The sequence below is a fragment of the Maniola jurtina genome, chromosome 6 (assembly GCF_905333055.1).
Source record: "Maniola jurtina chromosome 6, ilManJurt1.1, whole genome shotgun sequence".
Lineage (NCBI taxonomy): Eukaryota > Metazoa > Arthropoda > Insecta > Lepidoptera > Nymphalidae > Maniola > Maniola jurtina.
The window spans coordinates 11,566,567-11,589,570 of record NC_060034.1 but is presented as its reverse complement, the minus strand read 5'-3'; the positions used below and the strand labels follow the sequence as shown (position 1 = coordinate 11,589,570).

Below are 23,004 nucleotides of genomic sequence, written 5' to 3'. Positions count from 1 at the left end.
AATGTTTTTATTCAATCAAACTTTTACAAGTGCTTTTGAATCGTCAAAATAATCTACCACTGGTTCGGAATGCCGTTTCTACCGAGAAGAACCAGCCAGAAACTCGGCGGTTGCTCTTTTCAAGTATTTAATGTACAATAATATATTATGTTGTACTACTAAAGTATAGAAACTATTTATGATGAAATTTACCAATTATTATCAAAACAGGTAGTTACCTATACATTATACGAGTACAAACAAACAAACAAATCATCTCTCCATAAACTGAAGATACAGTTTCTCTGCGCAAAGTAAACAGGTTCACATGTCTGATCTCGCTCGTATTATAGTGGTACTAAACAATCCAAGCAGAGTTCATAAAAATGTACTAAATTTTATCAAGACATAAAACCGTCTGCTTCTTGAAATGATGGTTTAAACTTTATTTCGGCAAAATTCTACGCGGAAGAGGTATTTTTTGTTGACTCATCTTTTCAGTTCGGTTACATGGCTAGCCTAGCCTGCATGGCTACTAAACACTTACAATCTTTACAACCTTTTTTACACGAATGGAAAATTAAGTACCAACTGATACTGTCGAACAGCGGACCTGGAACTATACTAAATAATCATTTACCACGCTCTCAACAATTGTAGTAATGTAGAGCAAAATCATTTAAATTGAAACTGTAACTTTTATTTTCTTTAAAGTTCGCTGGATATGTCCAAATTTTTTCCAACGTGGATGGAAGGGATGAATGTTGCTGTTAAGATTGGTGAAAACTTAAACAAAATAATTTATTTTATAATTCTTGTTTGCTAAACGTATTTTATTTAAGTTCTCGCAGATTTTTTAGTTTTATGTAATACTAGCGACCCACCCCGGCTTCACACGGGTGCTTGAAAATAAAATATAGCCCGTTTCACTCACGAAGAATGTAGCTTTCTATTGGTGAATTTTTGAAAGAATTTTCAAAATCTGTTCAGTAGTTCCAGATATTACTGCCTACAAACAAACTTACCAACTTTTCCTCTTCATAATATTAGTCTAGATTAAGTGATTGCATATCACCATCAGAATCTATTTTTAGCATTTTATTTCAAATCAAAATAACACTCTTAGTTGATGATCAATGTAAACCTTTACATAAGGCAATAACTTTATGGAATGACATCAAAGGGCCAGGTATGATACCTGTACAGAACTCAAACAGTTTCCGAGCTTAATTGGAAAGCGAACGGGCGTTCGGTGTATTTGAACAGTTCTCGCTGTGGCCAGACTGTGTGTCTTGCTCTTGTAGAACTTGTGTTAACTGAAATCACCCATCGATAGAGGAATGTTTCAAAAAACCATTGATTTAGTAGGTACGAAAAACCTTGACGGGCACTGAGAGAGCTTGAGCCTAATCTTGGTCTCTTGTGAGTGCTGAAATTGGAAACTAATATTTATTTTTGTAAGCAATCCTGATTTTTAAGCAATCTATGCCAATCTTCAGCAGTTGAGCCGTGAAAAGGTTGTAAACGATTCTCCATATAATATTAGTATACTAGGTATGTTAGGTATACTATGTGGATATGGAATACACCATAGGTTGCAGCTTATATTTCTACCCTAATAAATATGAGTAAAAACGTATATAGTTGTTTCTTATTTTATAGGTTTCCAGCGGATACCCAGCGTACCATGCTACTACGCTAAAAAAGCCGAAACCTAATCTAAATCTCCTAATCCTATTCCTAATCTAATGAAACCGGTTTAGGGCATATCGGTTGAATGGTTTCAAAGTCTATAACGGATATATGTAGAAACGTTTTTTTGTTTTATATTTCTTACTAGAGGATGCCCGCGACTTCGTCCGCGTGGATTTAGATATTTATAGATCCCGTCGGAACTGTTTGATTTTCCGGGATAAAAAGTTGCCTATTTCGATTACAGGGACGCAAGCTACTTCGGTACCAAATTTCATCTTTGGTAATCCCGCGGGAACTCTTTGATTTTCCGGGCTAAAAAGTAGCCTATGTCCGTCCCCGGGATATAAGCTAACCCTGTATCAAATTTCGTCAGAATCGGTTAAACTGTTGGGTCGTGAAAAGGTAGCAGACAGACAGACAGACAGACAGGCAGACAGACACACTTTCGCATTTATAATATTAGTAAGTATGGATTAGTATGGATTTTATACATATAGGTAGGTAGTAGGGTGTATTAAAAATAAAAAAAAACATTGCGACACATTTCCACGAATCTTGTATTTTAAATTTATAAGGTAGTGGGTACCAATACCAAAGCTCGTAATTTTATTTACATAGCAATATATTTACTAACGATTTTCTTTCGTGATATAAGTTGGCAGAAATGTAATTTATGTCCGTATATACTCATGTTGCAATGCAAATGAGTTTTATAAGCAATTACTTAGTAAGTACTGATTTACTGTCGAGATTTTGCAATTGAAATTACACAGTTATGATTGTTTTAACTGCGATTCTTATCGTGGGACTATTTATGTGGTTGGAACAAATCCCCTAGGAATGATATTATGAAGGTTTAATGTAAATAAGGCGTTAGAAGTTAGAAGGCAATAGGGGAAAAGCTTACCTATGCCTATTTAAGTAACATAAGGTCAAATTTAGAGTTAAAGTAAAATTTAGCTTACACTTATAACTTACTTTTATATGTAAATCTATACCAATACCTAATAAGTACTAATACATAATCATAAATGCGAATTTGTGGTACCTATCTGTCAGTTTCTGTGTTACATTTTCACGGCCCATTCATTTTACCAATTTTAACGTGGTACATTAGACTACGGGCCCATGTACAAAAATGGATGGGTCATATGAACCACCAGATGACGTATATAGGACGATATAAGAGCATAAAATAATACGATTCAGCACTATGCCGTCACTTGTAAGCTGTCCAACTGAGTGCTGGTGAGAATTCAAAAGTGCAGGTAGAGTGAGTACATTTTGGTCATATATTTTTGTACGGCATTTTTACCATCGATAGATCCATGAAAAATAGTAAGAAAGCGCGCAGTGCCGTAAAAAAATGGTGCGCCACAAAGTCGGTAAATTTTTTGATTTTCTGATAATTTCCGGAGTAAATTTGGTCATTTCATTCTGTACGGCATTAGTTTCATACTGTTTCAATACAGCCTCTAATCCATTATTCCGCAACGCCGTACAAAAATCATGCGACAAGGGGAAAAAATCGAGGGTTGCAACCGCCTCTCTTTCCGTGCTCCAGGGGGTGATTTGAAAAAGAACGGCTTTGGTTCCAAAACATTATCTAGCACTCAAAAGTACTATTAAAAATATTGCCGTCAAAAAATTAGTGTTCATTTGAATGTGTATCAATAATTATCTTAATTTCATGACATCATTTTTCATCATTTTTTTAACATGATAGTGTAAAATACTATTGTTATATAGTATTGCCGTTCAAAAGAAACTGTTCTAAAAAAAATTATTGAGAAATACAAAAACTGAAATTTTTCAAATTATTGCAAAAGTTTAAATATTCATAGATTAATAAAATATAGCAATTTTCTTCATTCTCCCCTTGTTTTAAATAGTATTAAGATAAATGAATTAGGAAAAAATGATGCCGTACATTTTAATGCAGTCCATATCTTTTAGGCTGATGAAAATGAAACACTTATTTTTTAGATAAATTCGATATATTTAAAGATGATAATACAAAATAAGGTTTTTATTTAAATTAATCAGTATCGGAATCAGCCGCTGAGTTGTTATCGGAGTCAACGTCTTCATCGACGTCCGAATTATCTTCTCTATCATTTTCTGAAACATGAATAAGTTTTTGTCAAAATTAAAGTCTTACGTACAGATTGAAGATGTAAAGATATATTTATTCACCTATGACGTCATCAATTTCTTCGCCTGATTCCTCATCCGGTTCCGTTATGTCACTGACTTTTTGGGGGCATTCCTCGCCGTGGAACCAGTCGAAATCGTACCGACCGTCATTGAACATCCATCCATATCTTATTGGTAACAAGGTCGACGGTATTTGTTTGTAGGCATTACACCAAATCTGTGCTATGTAGGTACTTCTCTTCATATGTTGTTTTAACTCCCTGAAACAAGGGGGAAACGACGTTGCTTCCAATTTCATAGCTTTCTTTTTGAAAGCTTCATTACAGCTTTTCGGTGTATAAATCCTATCGAATATGATACACCTTGCTTCGTTGACAGTTTTTCTTGCTTTTACATTGTATAAAACGCATACATATTCTTGCAGAACATTGAAAGTTTGTTCCATGAGTAGTGGATCTGTAACAAATACTTTTTATAAATTACTAGAGGATGCCCGCGACTTCGTCCGCGTGGATTTAGATTTTAAAGATCCCGTGGGAACTGTTTGATTTTCCGGGATAAAATGCCTATGTCACTTACAGGATCGCAAGCTACCTCGGTACCTTTCATACAAATCGGTTATGCGGATGGGTTTTTAGGAATCCCGTGGGAATTCTTTGATTTTCCGAGATAAAAAGTTGCATAAGTCAATTACAGAGACGCAAGCTACTTCGGCACCAAATTTCATACAAATCGGTTAAGCGGATGGGTTTTTGGGAATCCCGTGGGAACTCTTTGATTTTCTGGATAAAAAGTAGCCTATGTCCGTCCCCGGGATATAAGCTAACCCTGTACCAAATTTCGTCAGAATCGGTTAAACTGTTGGGCCGTGAAAAGGTAGCAGACAGACAGACAGACTGACACACTTTCGCATTTATAATATTAGTATGGATTGCATTAAGTACAAATAAACTATCTAAATGCCGTATAAAAAAATATCGTCATAAATTTCACTTTACATTTCGTTCTATGGATTTTTCCTTGAGTTTTTTTCCCCTACAAACCTTTGGACCAACGAAAATGTACGGCATGTAAAAAAATATTATCTATGCATAAAATACTTTCAAAATAAATTAATTTTATGTTGTTTCAAATCACCCCCCGGAGCACGGAAAGAGAGGGAGTTGCAACCCTCGATTTTTTCCCCTTGTCGCATGATATTTGTACGGCGTTGCGGAATAATGGATTAGAGGCTGTATTGAAACAGTATGAAACTAATGCCGTACAGAATGAAATGACCAAATTTACCCCGGAAATTGTCAGAAAATCAAAAAATTTACCGACTTTGTGGCGCACTACTTTTTTACGGCACTGCGCGCTTTCTTACTATTTTTCATGGATCTATTGATGGTAAAAATGCCGTACAAAAATATATGACCAAAATGTACTCACTCTACCTGCACTTTTGAATTCTCACCAGCACTCAGTTGGACAGCTTACAAGTGACGGCATAGTGCTGAATCGTATTATTTTATGCTCTTATATCGTCCTATATACGTCATCTGGTGGTTCATATGACCCATCCATTTTTGTACATGGGCCCGTAGTCTACATGATACCACAGTTGATACCTTGCTTCGCAGAGAATGACAAAGCTACTGTTTATCTCGGAAAATCAAAGAGCTCACACGGGATTTTCAAAAATCTAAATACTCGCGGACGAAGTTAACAGCTTCATCTATTCTAGTATTATATAAACGAAGAAACTGACTGACTGATACTCTAGAAACTTGATAGCACGTAGGTAGGTTCCCTCTATAAAGTAAACCCCTACTAAAAAGGGTTTTTAGAAATACCACGCGAGTAAAGGGTGGTCAGCTAGAACAAGGCTCTAGATCCTGTCAAAAAATTACTGAAAGCCAAATTAACCAACATAAATAATTTTGCGAAATAATTAGACAGATTATTTTGCTTTTGATCGTAATCATTTAACCAAAAACAAAACCTTTGAGATTAAACACCGAACTTAATCAACAGACCCCGAGGGAAAATTGGTTAATGGAGCTTATTGATACCATGATCCCGCTAATCAATAAACATAAATGTCGAAATCAAGATCGTGACACGTAAAGTCAAGCCGTCTTTGAAAAGCGGGGGTGAATCCAGAGTTCAAAGACTTTTCAATGCAGTAACTAAGCAAAGGAGAGTTAGCGAAGGTAGCAAAGGCTAAAGCTGCAAATACACGATCCGGTTTTCAACCGCAGCCATATTGTAACCGGATCGGAAATGTATACTCACTCAAACCGCATTCTATCAACGGATAAGTTGCTGCATAGTTCCTGTATTTATTAGACAGACATCAGATTAATAACTGACAACACAAAAGTACCTAGATTGCAGAAGCTATGAAGTTCAAATAAACCATTGAATTTGAAAACCGTAGCAGACTGAGATAGCAGATTAAGGCCTACTTGGAGCTTTTGGATCTTAAACAAAATACCTATGCCACGTTTCTAACAAGATAGTCTCATACAAAATTTAGCAGAAAAGTGTCGCATTGTTTTTATGTTGTTCACGGTATAGAACAAAAAAAAATGCTTACTACCTAGAGCTAGAGAGGTTTTACTTAAGTAAACCCTCTCTATATATAGTGCAGATTGATAAACGCTCCGTCAATGCGATTCAGATTTGCGTGTTCTACTTTTAATTTCCGATTAAGCTACCCGTGCTGCCATCTAGTGCGTGCATCATGAGTAATCAGGCTTGGGTTCGTGTATCGAGTTCAGTTTTTAGATGTCTTGGCATGAGTGAGGAGCACTCTCTATTTGCGACTGTGGGAACCACCAAATCCTTAAGCTGTTCTTGTACCTCCTTATTCAGAAAAAATTTAGACTAAGATTGTTCTTTTGAACTACATAGTTGATTAAGAACATCATGGATTGGAAACATACATTTTACAACGGTCCGGTATCAGTATCGTCTATTGAAAGCCTAAATAAAACCGAAGTGCGACACAAGGCGATTAGCGCCGAGGGCGTAGAATGAAGGCTGTTGCGATCCAGCGAATATATCTTTAAGAAAGATTAACGATCTTCAGGTGAGCGCTTGGGGTCGGGCTATAATTAAACGCAATGGATGGAGCTTCCCCAAAGATTTAGAAGGAGGGTACGCGTCTTGCTGAGTTATGATTTCGCACGAGACGATGTGATTGGCACCTTGTAATGAAGTATCTGAATCGACATATTTTCTATATCCATACCAAAATTATAAATGCGAAAGCGTGTCTGTCTGTCTGTCTGCTACGTTTTCACGACCCAACCACTGAACCGACTTTAATCAAATTTGGTACAGACTTGGGATGACATATTACTTTTTATCCCGGAAAATCAAAGAGTTTCTGTGGGATTAAATATTATAAGTAAAATCCACGCGGGCGAAGCTGCGGGCATCCTATAGTATTATAATAAAATGTGACAGGACAGGACAAGTAGCAAGGACATTACTGTAAAAATTGATGTGATTCATTGTTCCAAAAAAATTACTATAATTACTTAACTATTTGAAATTCTAGTTACTTTGTAAAAGTAACTGTAAAAACTTGTCAATCTCTCGAAAAAATTATAATTAGTTAAAACATTTCGATCCAAATTAAAGTTTAAATATTTGATAAATTATTGTTGTATTCATCGGTACAAATAATTGAGGATGTTTAAATTTAGTAACATGTTAAACACCGATAATGTGAAACCGGCAATAAAAATAGAGTACGAAAATATCGTGTACAAATCGGCTGTCAAAATATTATCATGAAGCAATATTTTTATCACATCAAAAATCAAATATGAAAACAAAGTACCTAAATATCATTTTATTAGTAATTAAATATTGCGACTAACATTAATTGATGTGTAAGAAGTTAATTATTTTCTGCGAACACACTAAAGCTTTTCATAAGGAGCTTGTCACTTCTTGTCTTTTCTACTACATATTTTGAAATTGTAGAAATTATATCTGTTTACTGCTTCGCGTGCACTGTGCACATAAAGTCAATGTGCAACGGGGGAAAATATAACAGAACCAAGATGGCGATTTTCAAAATGGTCCCTGTACAATTTTTGTTTCTAAAAGTATCTTGTACGATGTTACATAACGGTTTTTGCACCAATCTTACTTGCACTTGACTAGTCTTATTTATTAAAAAACCGTTTTATTCTGATTTCTGATACAAAATACCAAATTCTAGTCTGCGTGCTGATAATCCCTTTAAATCCACACACAGTTCGTATATGCGCGTTGATATTTTACCCCTAGTACGCTATTCGATGGTCTGTCGTCGAGTATCCGCTGCTAGGGCTCGGTCCACTGCCCGATATGTCAATTAGGATATTCACTGCCAATGAGTTTGACCATCGAGCAGTAAATATTAGACGTCAAAAAAGCGCACCCCATAAAGATTACAAAGCAGTACCTAAGCTTACCTATCATTTAACCACGGAATACTCAATAGTACCTCACAAATACAGAAGGCTCACTCCGCAAAAACGTTTAAATAGTGATTCTTGTCACGCAAAAAGCAATTCAGTTTGCACAGCGTTGTGGCTTAAAATTCAATAAACTGCTCTCTGTCTATCGCTTAATCTCTTATCCCTCTCTTTCTCTCTTATGGTATTTCTCTCGGACACGTAACTAAATAAGCCCGGCCTTTGTTCTTGGAGGAAATGCTCGGAAAGGTGACGTTCGTAGCGGAAGGCATGACGTTTGGCAATAAAAATATTTAGGAAACTCTCTCTCGTTTATTCTTGTAACATTATCATAAGTATTGAGTCATATAATCAAGATAGTAAGCATAAGTAAAAGCAGGTCAAGCACAAGTTAACTAAATAACAAAAAGCGCGACTCACACCAGTCAAGATGAGTCGTTTTAACGATTCGATTGTTGCTCTAGAAATTATCAACTCTCCAAATGCAGCTAACCAGAGCAAGTTTAAGTTTGGCTTAGGCGACCGCTGCGTAAACTTGATAATTGTATTGACTGGGTTGGAGAGAAGAACACTTAGGTATTATAAGACAAAGCTGAGTACAAACTATATTGTATGTATTTTATAATAATTGACATACTAGGAATTTCTAAATGAGTAATAGGTATCAGGTGTAGAATACATACCTACTTTGTAAGTGTAAAAAAGCCCAGCCCACCACATCTCCCTACCCAGCCCACCACTTCAGTCTGTTTTAATAAACGCTAATTTCACTAAGTAGTGGTCGTGTTTTAGTTAAAGTTTCTGCTATAGAATCTCTAGATTTTATTTATATGTCTTTAGGACAAGCTTCTTCCATCTATACCTATACATAATAATATTATAGCTACTAACTTTTATTACAAATGCGATAATTATTGTGTTTGTCTGACGGGTTACATGGCTTAGTCGATAAGTTCTCAGAAAAATCCTGTACCTTGGAATCGGCCACGGTTAGGTATGCTAGAAGTAAAGTCTTAGAAGTAAAACGAAAGGGTTTCAACAGAATTTTTCAAACATCTAATTCCTGAAGTCGTGGTTTTCTGTACCTTCATCTGGGTACGTATAAGTAGCTATTAGTCATATCTATAGATATGCTTCAGGTGACTTTAGACCATCCGAGAGAAGCCAGGGCAAGTTATCTATAATCGGGTTTGTTCAGATTGCCCCTGAAACATGGACGATCTTGGATACTTGAATTAGGATATTAAGTGCAGTTATAATTAAGTTAGGGTTTGAAGATGGTCTAGATGGGCATAGGATGTAGATGGATCAGAATAATCTTGTAGACCTATCACGTCATGTACAAGTGTATCCTATAGAAAGTACACATATACCACACATCTTTGATTAAGTATTTATTTTAAAAACTTGTTTAGTTTAGTTTTTTAGAATTAACCGTTAGTTTTGAGATTCAAAGCTCTTAAACCAAAGCATTCTTAAACTACCCACATGGGGTACGCTCTTCGCAGCTAGAATATAAAACAGTGTTCCCTTTTAAAATATGAAGCGGGATATATCTAACTTGCTATCCCTCGACTAGTTTCCAAAGAAATGGTCCCTGTTTAACATAACGCGATGCACTTAGTCATCGGTGCGTTATCTAACAAAATTCAGTGCGGGCTCCTTGCCTATTAATCAGCAGATACAGTTACAGATACGTTGGACGTATTACCTACTAGAATACGTGAAGAAATTCTCCATCAGTGATGTTGCCGATTACCGACATAGTTCAAAGGGTTGCGAAGCTGAAGGGCAATGGGCAGGACACATAGTTAGGAAAACCGATAAACGTTGGGGTTCTAAGGTGCTAGAATGGTGACCTCGTGAAGGAAAGCACAGCGTTGGACAGCGCTGGATTCAAGTGGCGCAAGATCGTAGCGTGTGGAAGTCCCTACAAGAGACCTTTGTCCAGCTGTGGACGTTTAGGTATCGGTTGATAATGATGATGATAATGATGACGAAGACTTTACCGAGTAAGTACAATACAAGAAAAAAAGATGGGTAAGTATTACAAATATGAAATAAGTAGGCTATCTATTGTTTAAATTAGCTACTTATAGGTATGTTTCTTAGCACTTTCTAACTTTCTGAGAACTGGTAATTATTTAAATACACTACTACGCGTGTACTGTATTAATTTGGTTAAAAGCTGATAACATTAGCATGTCGCTGACGCGAACTTGAAGTTTTTATTCACCTCAAAATCTGTCACCGCGCCTTTAGAAGTTTTCACTTCAAAAAGATGCTGAATCTAAAATAAGTATATTATATCACAGACAGATACACAGACACACACGTCAAACTTATAACACCCCTCTTTTTGGGTTGGGGGTTAAAAACAATTCCAACGATAAGTGTATTTTTCAGTCAGGATCCACCTACTTTAGAACTCGTTATCGTTAGAAGCCGGCTCGGGGAGTATTCGCTGCGACTTCTTTTCTAACAATAAATGCTTTGTCAAACTTCCTCCGCGCGACTTTAGAGATAACCGACTTGTGTTTGTTTCGAGATATTGCCAGGTTTCTCACTTTACTACTTTTTAAATTTCAGTGGGTTTATACGGCTACCAACTTGAATGTTCCGTTTGCTCTACATGCTATGATTGTAAAACGTGCGTATTTGAGTTAGAGATAATAATATCATAAAGATATTGATAGTATGCTACAACTGTTTAATAAGATTTACGACTCCGGAAATATCCCAAAAGATCTTCTTCGTTCCACTTTTGTTACTATCCCCAAAAAACCTAGAGCGACCAAATGCTCTGACTATCGAACAATTAGTCTGATGAGCCATACTACAAAGGTTTTCCTTAAAATAATTTATAATAGAATAATAGGGAAATGCCAAGACAGTATATGTCAACAACAGTTTGGCTTTAGATTGGGAGTAGGAACGCGGGAGGCCATATTCACGTTAAATGTCTTAGCAGAGAGAGCCATCGAAATGCAACAGAATGTGTACCTCTGCTTCATAGATTATGAAAAGGCATTTGATCGGGTCAAACATCAAATTCTTATGGATGTCCTCAGAAAGAAGGGTTTGGAAGATAAAGATCTCCGACTAATAGGAAACCTCTATTGGAACCAGGAAGCAGCAGTGAAAATAGAGGGTAAACTCTCGGACTGGCGGCCAATAACCAGAGGTGTCCGACAGGGCTGTATACTATCTCCATTACTCTTCAATCTGTACTCTGAAGAGATCTTAACAGATTTACTAAGTTCTATCCAACAAGGAATTAATATAAACGGAGTATGCGTAAACAACATCCGATATGCTGACGATACAGTACTGATTGCTAATTCTGCCACCGGACTGCAACAGCTGCTTACCGAAGTATCAAGAGCGGGAGAAGCTAAGGGCTTATCAATTAATGTCAGTAAAACGAAGGCAATGTTGATTTCGAAGAGGCCTGAAAGTCCCTTCCGTCTGGAATTGAGGGGCCAGAGCGTGGATGTGGTCCCGAAAATGAAGTACCTGGGTAGGTATTTCACTTCGGATCTGGATCACCTACAAGAAATAAAGTGCCGTATTAGCCAAGCCAAAACCATGTTCCACAAGATGTCCAAAATCCTCTGCAGCAACAAAATACAGCTTGAGCTGAGATGCCGCCTTGTAAAGTGCTATGTCTGGTCCACCCTCTTGTATGGTTGTGAAACTTGGGTTCTCAAAAAGGAAGCAACTAACCGCCTACAAGCTTTCGAAATGTGGATCTACAGGAAAATGCTCAAGATAACCTGGAACAGTTTTACACCGAACACTAAGGTACTGGAATTGGTCCACAAAGAGAGAGAACTCATGTCCACCATCATGCGAAGGAAGCTCGCTTTCTTTGGGCATTTACAGAGAGGAGGACAATTCTCATTCCCAAGATTAGTTTTGGAAGGGAGAATTGCAGGCAAAAGAGCTCAAGGTCGCCAAAGACGTAAATGGTTGGACGATATAAGGGGGTGGACAGGGCTTAGTTACCCGAAGTTGAAAGAGGCGGCTTTTAATAGAGAAGCTTTTCGGATGATGATCGCCAAACTTTGTTTCGAAGAAGGCACGCGATGATGATTGATAGTATACGGAAGATAATTTCATTATCTTTGTATGGTTTTGTACTAGATTCGACTTTTTACCGTAAACTAGTCAATGCTGCAACTTCGTCCGTTTGGATTTTAAAAATCCCGTGGGAATACTGATTTGCCGGGATCCAAAGTAGCTATCTTATACCCATCTCCAGGTTACTACATACATCAAAGTCAGTTGAATGGTCGAGAATGTAACGATTTATCTGTTTGACAGATAGACAGACAGGCACACCTTAGCATTTATGATAGCTTTTAGTATTAAAGGCATTCCGTATATAAAATAATCAGTAAATGACGATTCCAAAGCACTAGAAAAGTTACTTATTTCAAATTATTTTCATTAGTTAGACATGAGATACACCTACTCTAGCTGCCTACGTAAGGAAACCGGCGTGGTTGAGAGTTTTGCATAATGTTCTCAAAGGTGTGGGAGGTCTGCCAATCCGCATTTGGTCAGCGTGGCGGACTGTGGCCAACCCACAGAAATCCTAATAAAAAGTGTCATTTTCCTAATTCTGTAGCCCAACCCTTTCTCATTCTAGGAGTAGATATACTTGTTCTTAGTAGTGGGCCGACGATGGGTTGATCTGACACATACAGTAGGTAGGATAATTAAAAAAGGTATTTATCATACATACATAAATGCACCTTCTTACCTATTATCTGGAAAATAAGTTGCTTAACTTTGCTCTTAGATAGGTACCTATGTAGCGAGCTGAGTACATTAATTAATCTGCTTCGATCCGCTTATGAGTTCGTCTCTAATATTAATGAGCAGCTCTGTAAGCAGGCAGGTTTGCAACTAGCAAACAACAAACTCAGTTGCAATACCTATAACGTTTCAAATAAGTAGATAGATTATGCAGGTGTAACCAGAACACCAGCAAAAACTTAGCTTTATACTACCTTAATAAAATCCAATGCCAATAACCATTTGCCTCATGTTGTAGTTTTAGTGATTTAGTATTTTTAAACCAGCATTGTATAGCGTGCAAAACTCGGGTCAATACCCCATCTACGACGCGCCATTGAATTCGAGTAGCCTATTTTACGGAACGGTCGTTGACCTCTAGCGTTAGCCAGATATTTTATTTGCAATGTATTGTGAACTTTTAAAAAATACAGAATCTTCAAAAAAATGTATCGTAGTTTTTTTTATGGTATCTCATCAGTAATCATCAGTACTTATCACCTGTCTTCGTTTTTGCTAGCATCTGGTTACACACTGGTTTCCCACCTAATAATGAACTCCAAAAGTGTGGGTTTCCTATCACCTACTATCAGCTCAGGCGAAAGTGGTGCGGCGAGCGGGAATAATAATAATAATTAAAGTGTCAATTGAGTAAATCTTTAATGGTCTTGTTTTCCTTTAGTAATAAGTTCTTTCTTTGTATTATATTATGTATGCAGTACCTATCTTCAAATAGCTAAAACAGCTTTAAGTCAGCCTGCTTTGTCATTCTATGCAGAAGTTCTGTAACAAACTTTTCACAGAACAAACTTATTACTTAGCGTAGTCTAATATTGTTAAGTTTCATGAATTAGTCTTTAAAAAAATAGAAAATAATATCTAAAATGCGCTGTGATATGGATTTTAATGATTTATTTACACTTTCTTATGCATTTATATTTTAAGGACAACCACATTATTATAAAATACTTATACTGTATGATGCCCACGACTACTTCGATGTGGAATTAGGTTTTTTTTTTTAAATCCCGAAGAGAAACCCTGTGATTTTATGAGACCAAAAGTAACCTATGCCCATCCGCGTGATGTAAACCATCTCTGTCGTCACAATCGGCTGAACGGATGGGACGCGAAAAGCTAGCAGACAGACAAACACTGTTGCACATTTGTGATATTAGTATGGGTTACATCTACATTTTTATTTCATCATCGAAATGGTAAAAGCGACCTGTTAGCGACGAAGAAAAACTTCTCTACGATCCAGTCGTATTTCTTTTTCTTTATGCATTTGTGTAAGTTACAAAAGTATATAGCATATTTCTTTGACCATTACAAACAAGCATAATAAGGAAGATATGAAACGAGTGTCCCATTAGGAAGCTGGAGAACTTTTGCATATTCATAGAGATTCAGATAAAATCCCCCAAAGCACAGTTGAAAGGCTTTTTAGCCAGTCTGAAATGTCATAAGTCCTGCGAGTGAGTTTTAACAAGACAAACTTGGTCGCTAACAAGTCGACGGTGGCTCTTTGTTAGGGCGTTCGTAGTATATTGTAATCGGCTTAGTTACCCATACGATGCAACCCTTGAGCAGGATTAAATACTGTGCGGGATGCAAGATAATTAATGGTGAAATACCGTATGAGTAATGGTATTAAAGAGTTCTATGTTCTTGAAATGCCCCGTCTTTTTTTCTTGCTGGTTTGAATAATTTGATGTTTTGAACTGCCAATTTGGTTCAGCTCATCAATTGTTCAGGGCAAGTGTTGGTATCATTGATAGAGCCACAACCGTGTTTTTTTTAAATTTCATTAAAAAACTTGTCTATTAATATATCATTAATTAGTGCTAATAGTTAAGTATATATAATATAAAACTAGCTATTTAGGTTTTTATAAAAATCCCTTGGTTATAAAAAGTACCCTTTATCCGTCTCTGGGATATAACCTATTCCTCTACCAATTCATTCATCAATCAATAAAATGGAAAAGACACAGAAAGTTAGACAAACAGACAGATATGCTTTCACTTTTATTTTATTAGTAGGTACGGATAGGGTTAACACGGTAAGATACAGCGATGTTTCAGCTCATGTTTTTACTATCTCCTACTTCAACGTTGTCATGTCTTATCCTCAGAGTGCACTGAAGCTAGTAAACAATGCGTCTAGGATAACTCCATGAATCCATTATCATCGATCGGTGGCCTCGACACTCGAGGTTCTATAAAAGTTAAGTGCAGTTTCCCCTCCCCCTAATCTCTAATGTTACGTGAGGTATTAAGAATTTAAGGAACATCCCGGGCCCTCATCGATTGGCTTAGAGATTCGTGCACCTTCCACACCACCCATTGTTTTGATTTTCAGTTGTACATTTACTCCATATTGTAATCATAATGATTATTTTTCGTATACTTTTTTCGTGTACTAAAAACTATACTTTGTAAAGAGAGACCATATTTATAGGAGCTTACCAAAATAAAAGTTCTATAAATTGTGTCATTTTATCAAGGCATCTTCTAAGTAAACGCAACTCATCTTAGGCCGTAATATCACCACTTTAAATAAAAATTGTTTGTATTAGACTACGATCTTATCTGATAGTAATTTTTGTGACTATCTTGGAATTCGAAAATTAATAACAAGAAAAACAATAGTGTCATTTCGCCATTTCGCATGATTGTTTCCACTAATTTCATGATAATTAGTGATAAGACCTGAGCCAATAGGATTTCGGAAAGATTTAAAACTAAATATGAGTGAACCAGTTTATACATATTATTCTAGGTATTCTTGAAATATCTTTTCTTAATTAACTAATAGAAAATTGAAACCTGTATCATTTGTTAGCGAGGTGGAGCCAAATTGTCAAATAAAACAAAACTCATGACGTGGAGTTTCAACTGCAGGTAGGTGCAATAAAAATTCATCCCCTGACAAAGGTTGCAAAATTATAAAGGGATGCAGACACATTAGAAAGGAAAAACTACGCAGACAGGTTGTTCCGTTTAAGAGGTAAATTGTGTAAATGTGTTACTATGATAGAGCATGTGTTTTTGGTTGTATGTTGTTGCGTTAGCTTCTGAAAAAGATAGCTACAATAATATTATGTATTAATTTTGAATAGGTACCTAATCACCTACATTGTTTGTGGTGTATACTTACCTCCTTGTGTGTAGGCATATTTTACTATAAATTTTTGCATACAGTGTCAGTAAACTTTTATCTCTTCGTTACTAGGCACCTAGACCATGCAAATTTTCAAACCTTTTTACTGTGAGTTTAAAAAATGACTACATAGTAGACCCTGTAATTTGGTAAAGATGTAGTAGAGCATTTAAAAATAGTATGATGTTATCGCACTTGTGTTTGCCGCCATTTTGAAACGGAAACCACGTGACAACTGTTGGGAAATTTTTTACGAACTTAATTTTGTTGGGTATCAAGCCTTGTAAGTTCGTTTGTTCTTATATTTTTATTCAATTTCACTTCTGGTATGTTAATAATGATAAATTTTTGATTAAGTATCACAATTTTTTCAAGCAGGTACCACAAAATGAATGGTTGCACAAAAATTTATGTCTCGTTTTGTGCGAGTTAATTCTGGACATTATAAAATGTCATTTTTCACCCTAATCTCGTTCTCGTTATGTAAATCCAATAGAGGCTGCGTGACATCCCACGTTGGTTAACACGTATACCTCCTACTGTAGAAAGTGGAATATAATGTAATCTAAAAAGGTCATGATGATGCCTGCGACTTCGTCCGCGTGGATCATTTAGTAGGAATTATACGCGTTTTTAAAAATTCTGTTGCAATTCTTTGATTTCCTGGGATACAAAGCAAGTCCGGATATAGTCCAAAATCTACTAAATTTCGTCAAAATCGGTTAAACGGGGAAAGATAACGAAAGATAAACACACTTTTAAAAAGATTCACATGTAGGTACACTTTTACATTTTTTACAAAAACTAGGTACCAAGTAAAATTTAAAATGTAGTTTTGTACTACAGGTCCGTAAAATATATAGGAATTCTGAAGTAAAACCACACTACTTCTACTTTCATTACTTCTATTTTAATATACCTAATAATAAGTATATTTCAACCTAAACGTAGTTTCATGGTCAACAACAATATTAATTGCAACATACAGAAAAAAGTTCTTCGGTAGAATATTGTATATATGAAAGAATAAAAAGTTCCACATTGAAATATTATTGCAAGAGCAATCAAGAGTTCCACTCATGCCACTATGAAGGGAGGTTCATTGTAGCGGTGATCTGAAGGCTTTATAGGCTATTGAGGCTTGTAGGGTGCAGTAATCCAAGTAGCGTAATAAAGGAGCACTTTTTCGTAGATCTTCAGATAAGGGAAGGTGAGCGTCGATATATCAAGAGATTAGTCCTTTGCCGCCGTGCGCGAGGCGTTGAATGTAAAGTGGTTATCTAGTGTGGGGCTTTATATCGACATTAAAATATTATTCAGACTTGATGTTTTTGTTTTATTTCATTAGACTTTTTCACCTGGTGGTAAGTGATGTTGCAGTCTAAACTGCTAACTTGGTAGGAGTATGGCAGTTTTATTAAACCCATATCACATACCCGTATCGGTTTCTATACGACATCGTGCCAAACGCTAAATCGCTTAGCGGTACCCGGGACCTCCAACTTACAAGACCACAGGCCATACAAGCAGATATCGATAAATAACAAGCAGATAAATCGAGATGCTAATTCATTGATGATCCAATGCACAATTCAAACAGTCTGGTTCAAGTAAATACCTATCTAATTCTTTACGTAGACTCCTATTATGACTTGATTTTGGGAAATTCTATCGGGATGTTTGAAAAGGGAATGGAAGATGCGGAACAAGCTATTTAAAAATTATGATAAGAAACTTTTACAATTATGTTTTTAGTTAGGCACGCAATAATTTGGAGAGAACTTTAACAGTCCGGAATGTTAGGATCTTACTTAGAATATTGCGAGGGAATATTCTTATGTTCATTTTCATTTTCATTAAGATCTAGAGAGATTTTTCACGGGGAAAATCATAATATTATTTGGAAGCAAAATATGAAGTAAATAAGCTGGCGATGGAGTTACGGATATCGATATTCTTATTTTTTAGTCAATATATTGCACACCACTAAAACTGCTAGGAACTCCATAAGTTAACAGCTATCCGCGAAGCCTATCATATATCAGGCGGGGTTGACATATTCGCCCGTCATGTATGCTTTACATATAGGACTACCCCAATTCATGTATTCGTATATAAATACTAGCACGAGTCTGAGGTATCTCACATGATTTATGAAGTTAATTTATTGGCTTGGCAAACGTAGGCATTTCAAAAATAACTCCGGATTTTTACCTGCATTTATACAGTTTTCTCCTCATAATGATTACGTAATGTATGTAATGGTTTTTGTGGCAATAATGAATCTATCTATCTTTGTTCTTCTCTCAGGTTCTCGGATGTTACAATGTAACATGTTGTTCATCTTAAGTCAATTTGTTCCACATACAAAAATTGACCAAAAGGATTCGTTTTCGTTTTAGGAATCCATTTTTATCTTATGTTTTGTATACTCGACATTATCTTTCACATTTTTCATTTACACGTGACTTCATGCCATCATGATTGCAATTAATAATTTTATCAAATCATATTGAAATTCTGAAAATAATTCCCCTTATGTTCTAAAACAATCCATGTTTTGTATGGATTCTCAACTTTTTAGCGGTTTGAGCTGTTCGTTAATTACGGTAATCAGTTTTTGTTTTACAAATACAGATTCAGCATTATAATCATCATCACTATTATCATGACCGTCATCAATCAATTTTAACTTTAACAATCGCCAACCCTTTACCACTGATCTCCTATCAGAATGAAATACATATTAGAGCATTAAATTTCTTTAAATTACGCTCAGATATTTAAAAAACAGAACGCGCAGAACAATTTGCGTACTTCAAAAAGTTTTGACTCAATTAAATAACTGTTTCACATGCGGAAAAATTGTTTGATGGTTTTAATTGAAGCCGGTCCGTAGGGAACCTTCAGATCAAAACGGTTTCTGTAAATAATCCGAAAATAACGAGGTAGCAATTAAATACAGCTTTGAGACTAGCGTGGACAAACATTGGTCGTATGTACATCAAAGGGGTACGTTTCATTAGATACACATGCGTCGATATGTAGTGCATAAGCGTAATGGGAAATTTTAATCGTGTTTTTCAATGGTTGTTAAGCAAATAATCAATACCTACAAACACATTATAAATGCGAATGTTTTTGTTTGTTGGTTTGCCCTTGAATCACGCCATAACGGAACAATGGAACAATAGAGCAATGGATCGAAGCGCTTTTTTCTATGAATAAGTCAAAGACCGACAATGACATAAGTTAGGTACTTTATTCCCGAAAAATTAAATTCATCAAATCGAATCATTTCGAATATCCAAATGATTTTCAAAGCCCTCATTTAACCGATTTTGACAAAATTTTGTACAGAAATAACGTGCATCCCAGAGTCGGACATAATTATAGGCTATTTAATTATTCACGAGATTTTTAAAGGCTCATCCGTGTTACTTTTGACGAAATTTGGTGCAGAGGTATTTTGTCTCCTGGAGACGGACATAGATAGGTGCTTTTAATAACGGAAACTCAAAGAGTTCCCACGAGATTTTCAAAAATGTCTCAATCAACATGGATGAAATCGCGGGTATCAGCTAGTACCTAATATTTTGTTGCACACCTATCGTAGTAATCTGTATGCATACTCGCGCTCGTATATTTGGCGCTTGTGGTGTTAAAAGGCTTATCGGCCTCGCTTTGAAACGGGAGCGTTAATATTTGTTCGTTCATTTCGTTAATAGAACCAACTGTACCCCTTTACAACTTATTTTGTTTTTGGGTAGCAAGGGTAGAGCCACATTCAATGGGTTTACCTACCTACCTATACTGTAGTTTGACTAAATTATTATTGATATCACATTACTTACTTACCTTTACTGCTACACGGTTACTGCTTTTATGGAGCTCTAGACGCATACATGTTGATTGAAGAATCATAAACTCAACCCATCGCCAGCTTACTAAGCAACAAGCAGTAGCAATGGTCTAATCTCAGAATAACAATGGTTTAGGTCATAGGACATCGCTGGCCAAGTGCCGACTGGTAGACTATACATACCTTTGAGAATATTATGGAGAACTCTCAGACATGCAGGTTTTCTTAGGATGATTTCCTTCACCCTTAAAACAAGTGATATTTAATTTCTCAAAGCTCACATAACTCAAAAAAGTTCAGACATGCGTGCCTGGACCCCGGACCTCCTGAATAGGAGGCTGAAATCTTAACTTCTACGTATCACGACATAGATGGATGGTTTTTTATACCATTGCTATTGAAGCTTGTTCATATCTCGGCACCATATTTACATGCAATGGATTCATACTTATATTATCTGTACATGTAGTTTACCTACCACCAGGTTTTATTTTTGGTCTATTTGAAGGTATATTTGAAGTTATAGTTTTTGTTCAAGAGAGCTTTTTTTAGAACATGGTAGACATTTGACTCTAACTATATCTACTAGCAAATTGAGTAAACGAGGTTTAGCTGGTAACTGGCAGAACAATTACTTGCTTAGACACTTTTAAATTCCGGCCGCGTCCGCAAAATGGAAACGTCAAGCTTGTAGCACAGCGAGCTCTAACTGTGGCTCCCTGATTTACTGTAGCATGTAGAACGGCACTAAAATGCTAGCAATTGTACTTTGCCAGATACTCTATTGGTTTACCCAACGACCTCTAATAGAGAGAGAGCCAGCGCGTGTTAAACTTGCGTTATTTCGTAAAAGCTGAAAGTTTCTCTGCGTATTGCCGCCAATACAGGGAGGAACGATCAGCGACTATGAAGTTTGGTGGCTTTGGGAGATAACAGGTAATATAGGTGGGAAAAGTCTTACGTAAAGTGTAAAGTCTAATTTGGTTAAGTATAAGTATAAAAAAGGGGGTTGCCACGATACTAAGTATCCGGCAATGCATGACGTGATTTCTAATGATATTTTGAAGAAAAAAAAAATTGACTTTATACTTTGACGTAAGATTTTTTTTTACACCTTTATTGCTAGAGGACACTTCACATTAGAGCTTTTTAAGTATAAGTACTGTTCCCTATACAAACAATAAATTCTGTACAACACAGACGATGCCTATGACGATGTCTATAGATAACGTCTGAAGTACGAGGGAAGCAAACTTAATGCCACTGATTAGCGCTTGGGCAGGTACGGGTGGACAACATCCCCCATTATAATATTATACTGCAGGTCGGAAGTGTACTTGTACTGTAGCTGTATTATAATATTATTCTGATAAACCATGATCCTTTTGTTAGAACAATTAATATAAGACTTTAACTTTAAGAAGGACTTTTGATATAGGTAATACAAACTCAGCTTTATATTTTTGCACAGCGGCGACCGTCTCAAAACTGCGCGCTCTTTTGGTCTCCTCCGTGTTTCCTCTCTCCTCCTCCATTTTGGAAAAAGGAAAAAGAAGCTGCACCTCGTCTTTTCTTCATTAAAAAGATGCGTGTTGCACCTGATTCGTTAAAACATCTTTCTTAAGTTACAAAATGGTAACAACGAAGATATAAGAAAATGTCACACCATGTTAACTTGAAGAATATAAGAATATATACCTATGACAAGGAAGTGACTTTGTAGAATATGAGCAACAGTACAGAGGCTATAATAGGTATTCTCAACGAGGAAACAATAGCATAATAGGTATAGCTGATAATGGACCGGTAACTTCATATTAAGAGTCTTTAGAAAATTTTCCTTTTCATAATGTTACTTTTAAAAAGGATATCGAGTGTAATGTTAGTAGACCACTTTCGCAACTAATAAAGGATCCCATTGTTGCCGATTACTACAAAGAGATGTCATAATATTTTAAGAGTACCTCATATAAAACGAAATCATTTCTGATTAGTAACTACCACTGTTAAAAACTTTGTATCTAATATGTAGTGACAAAGACATAGTAACGTAGATGTAATAAGAAAGCGATATAGTAGGAGGTGGAAGTAGTAGTAACTAAGTTTAGATAAAGTTTAATTGCAACAAAACACAGTACATAATCATATGTATTAGGTACTAACCAATACCTATATAATTAATGCGAAAGTGTATATCTGTTGGTTTGTTCTTCATTTTCGCTGCAACGGAACAAGGGAACGGCGAAATTTTTTGCATGAATATAGTTACTTATATGGTAGTTAGAGTATATACCTATAGTTATAGTTAGATTTTAACTTACCTATTTAATTAATTCATATTATACACACTTTCTAAAGTAGGTACCTATCTATTATTATCAGTAGAAATTGCATTCCGAACCGGTGGTAGAGTCTTGACTTATTTATAAGTGGCACATGATGCCCTATATTTATGAAATAAATGAATTTCATTTCCTTTCATTTCATTAAATTCAACTGGATCACGTGCAGGTTCCTTCTCTTGTAAGCTGCGAATGAACATGGATAATTCCAAAGGAGTTAGTTTGATATGTAAATCGTGGAGGGTGCTTATTATATAATTCAGCCGTGCAAGATTTACTGATGAGATGTGCGACATGATATAGGTAAATTCATTAAGATGTTTGGTTATCTGTTACTTCGTACTTGAAATCTTGATATTATTAGGTGGATATTTACCTTTATCTTTCTTCTTCTATCGATGTTTCTCTTTTCCTCGATTTTGCCTATTAACTGTTCTGAAGGAGACGCTACCAATTATGTCTAAGAATTTCCTCGATAACGAATTTATTTTTAAAATCAATATATTGGCTTGGAACCTATGTTTTCAAAAAACAATCGAAA

At 36.0% G+C, this 23,004-nt stretch overlaps 1 protein-coding gene across 1 annotated transcript; it reads right to left on the bottom strand.

Annotated features, from left to right (window-relative positions):
* Positions 1-3,657: 3,657 nt before the first annotated feature.
* Positions 3,658-5,415, bottom strand: LOC123866444. The gene is made up of 3 exons (XM_045908025.1): positions 5,268-5,415; positions 3,871-4,287; positions 3,658-3,795 (listed from the first exon to the last, which is right to left on the bottom strand). The coding sequence occupies exons 2-3, from the start codon at positions 4,274-4,276 to the stop codon at positions 3,713-3,715; spliced, it is 489 nt and encodes a 162-aa protein (XP_045763981.1). The 5' UTR covers positions 4,277-4,287; positions 5,268-5,415; the 3' UTR covers positions 3,658-3,712.
* Positions 5,416-23,004: the final 17,589 nt, after the last annotated feature.

Bases quoted from the DNA above. Each gene is read 5' to 3' on its own strand.
- LOC123866444 (XM_045908025.1), bottom strand. From the start codon at position 4,276: ATGGAACAAACTTTCAATGTTCTGCAAGAATATGTATGCGTTTTATAC. The intron at 3,796-3,870 runs GTGAATAAATAT...TTCATGTTTCAG, and splicing joins AGAAATTGATGACGTCATAG to AAAATGATAGAGAAGATAAT.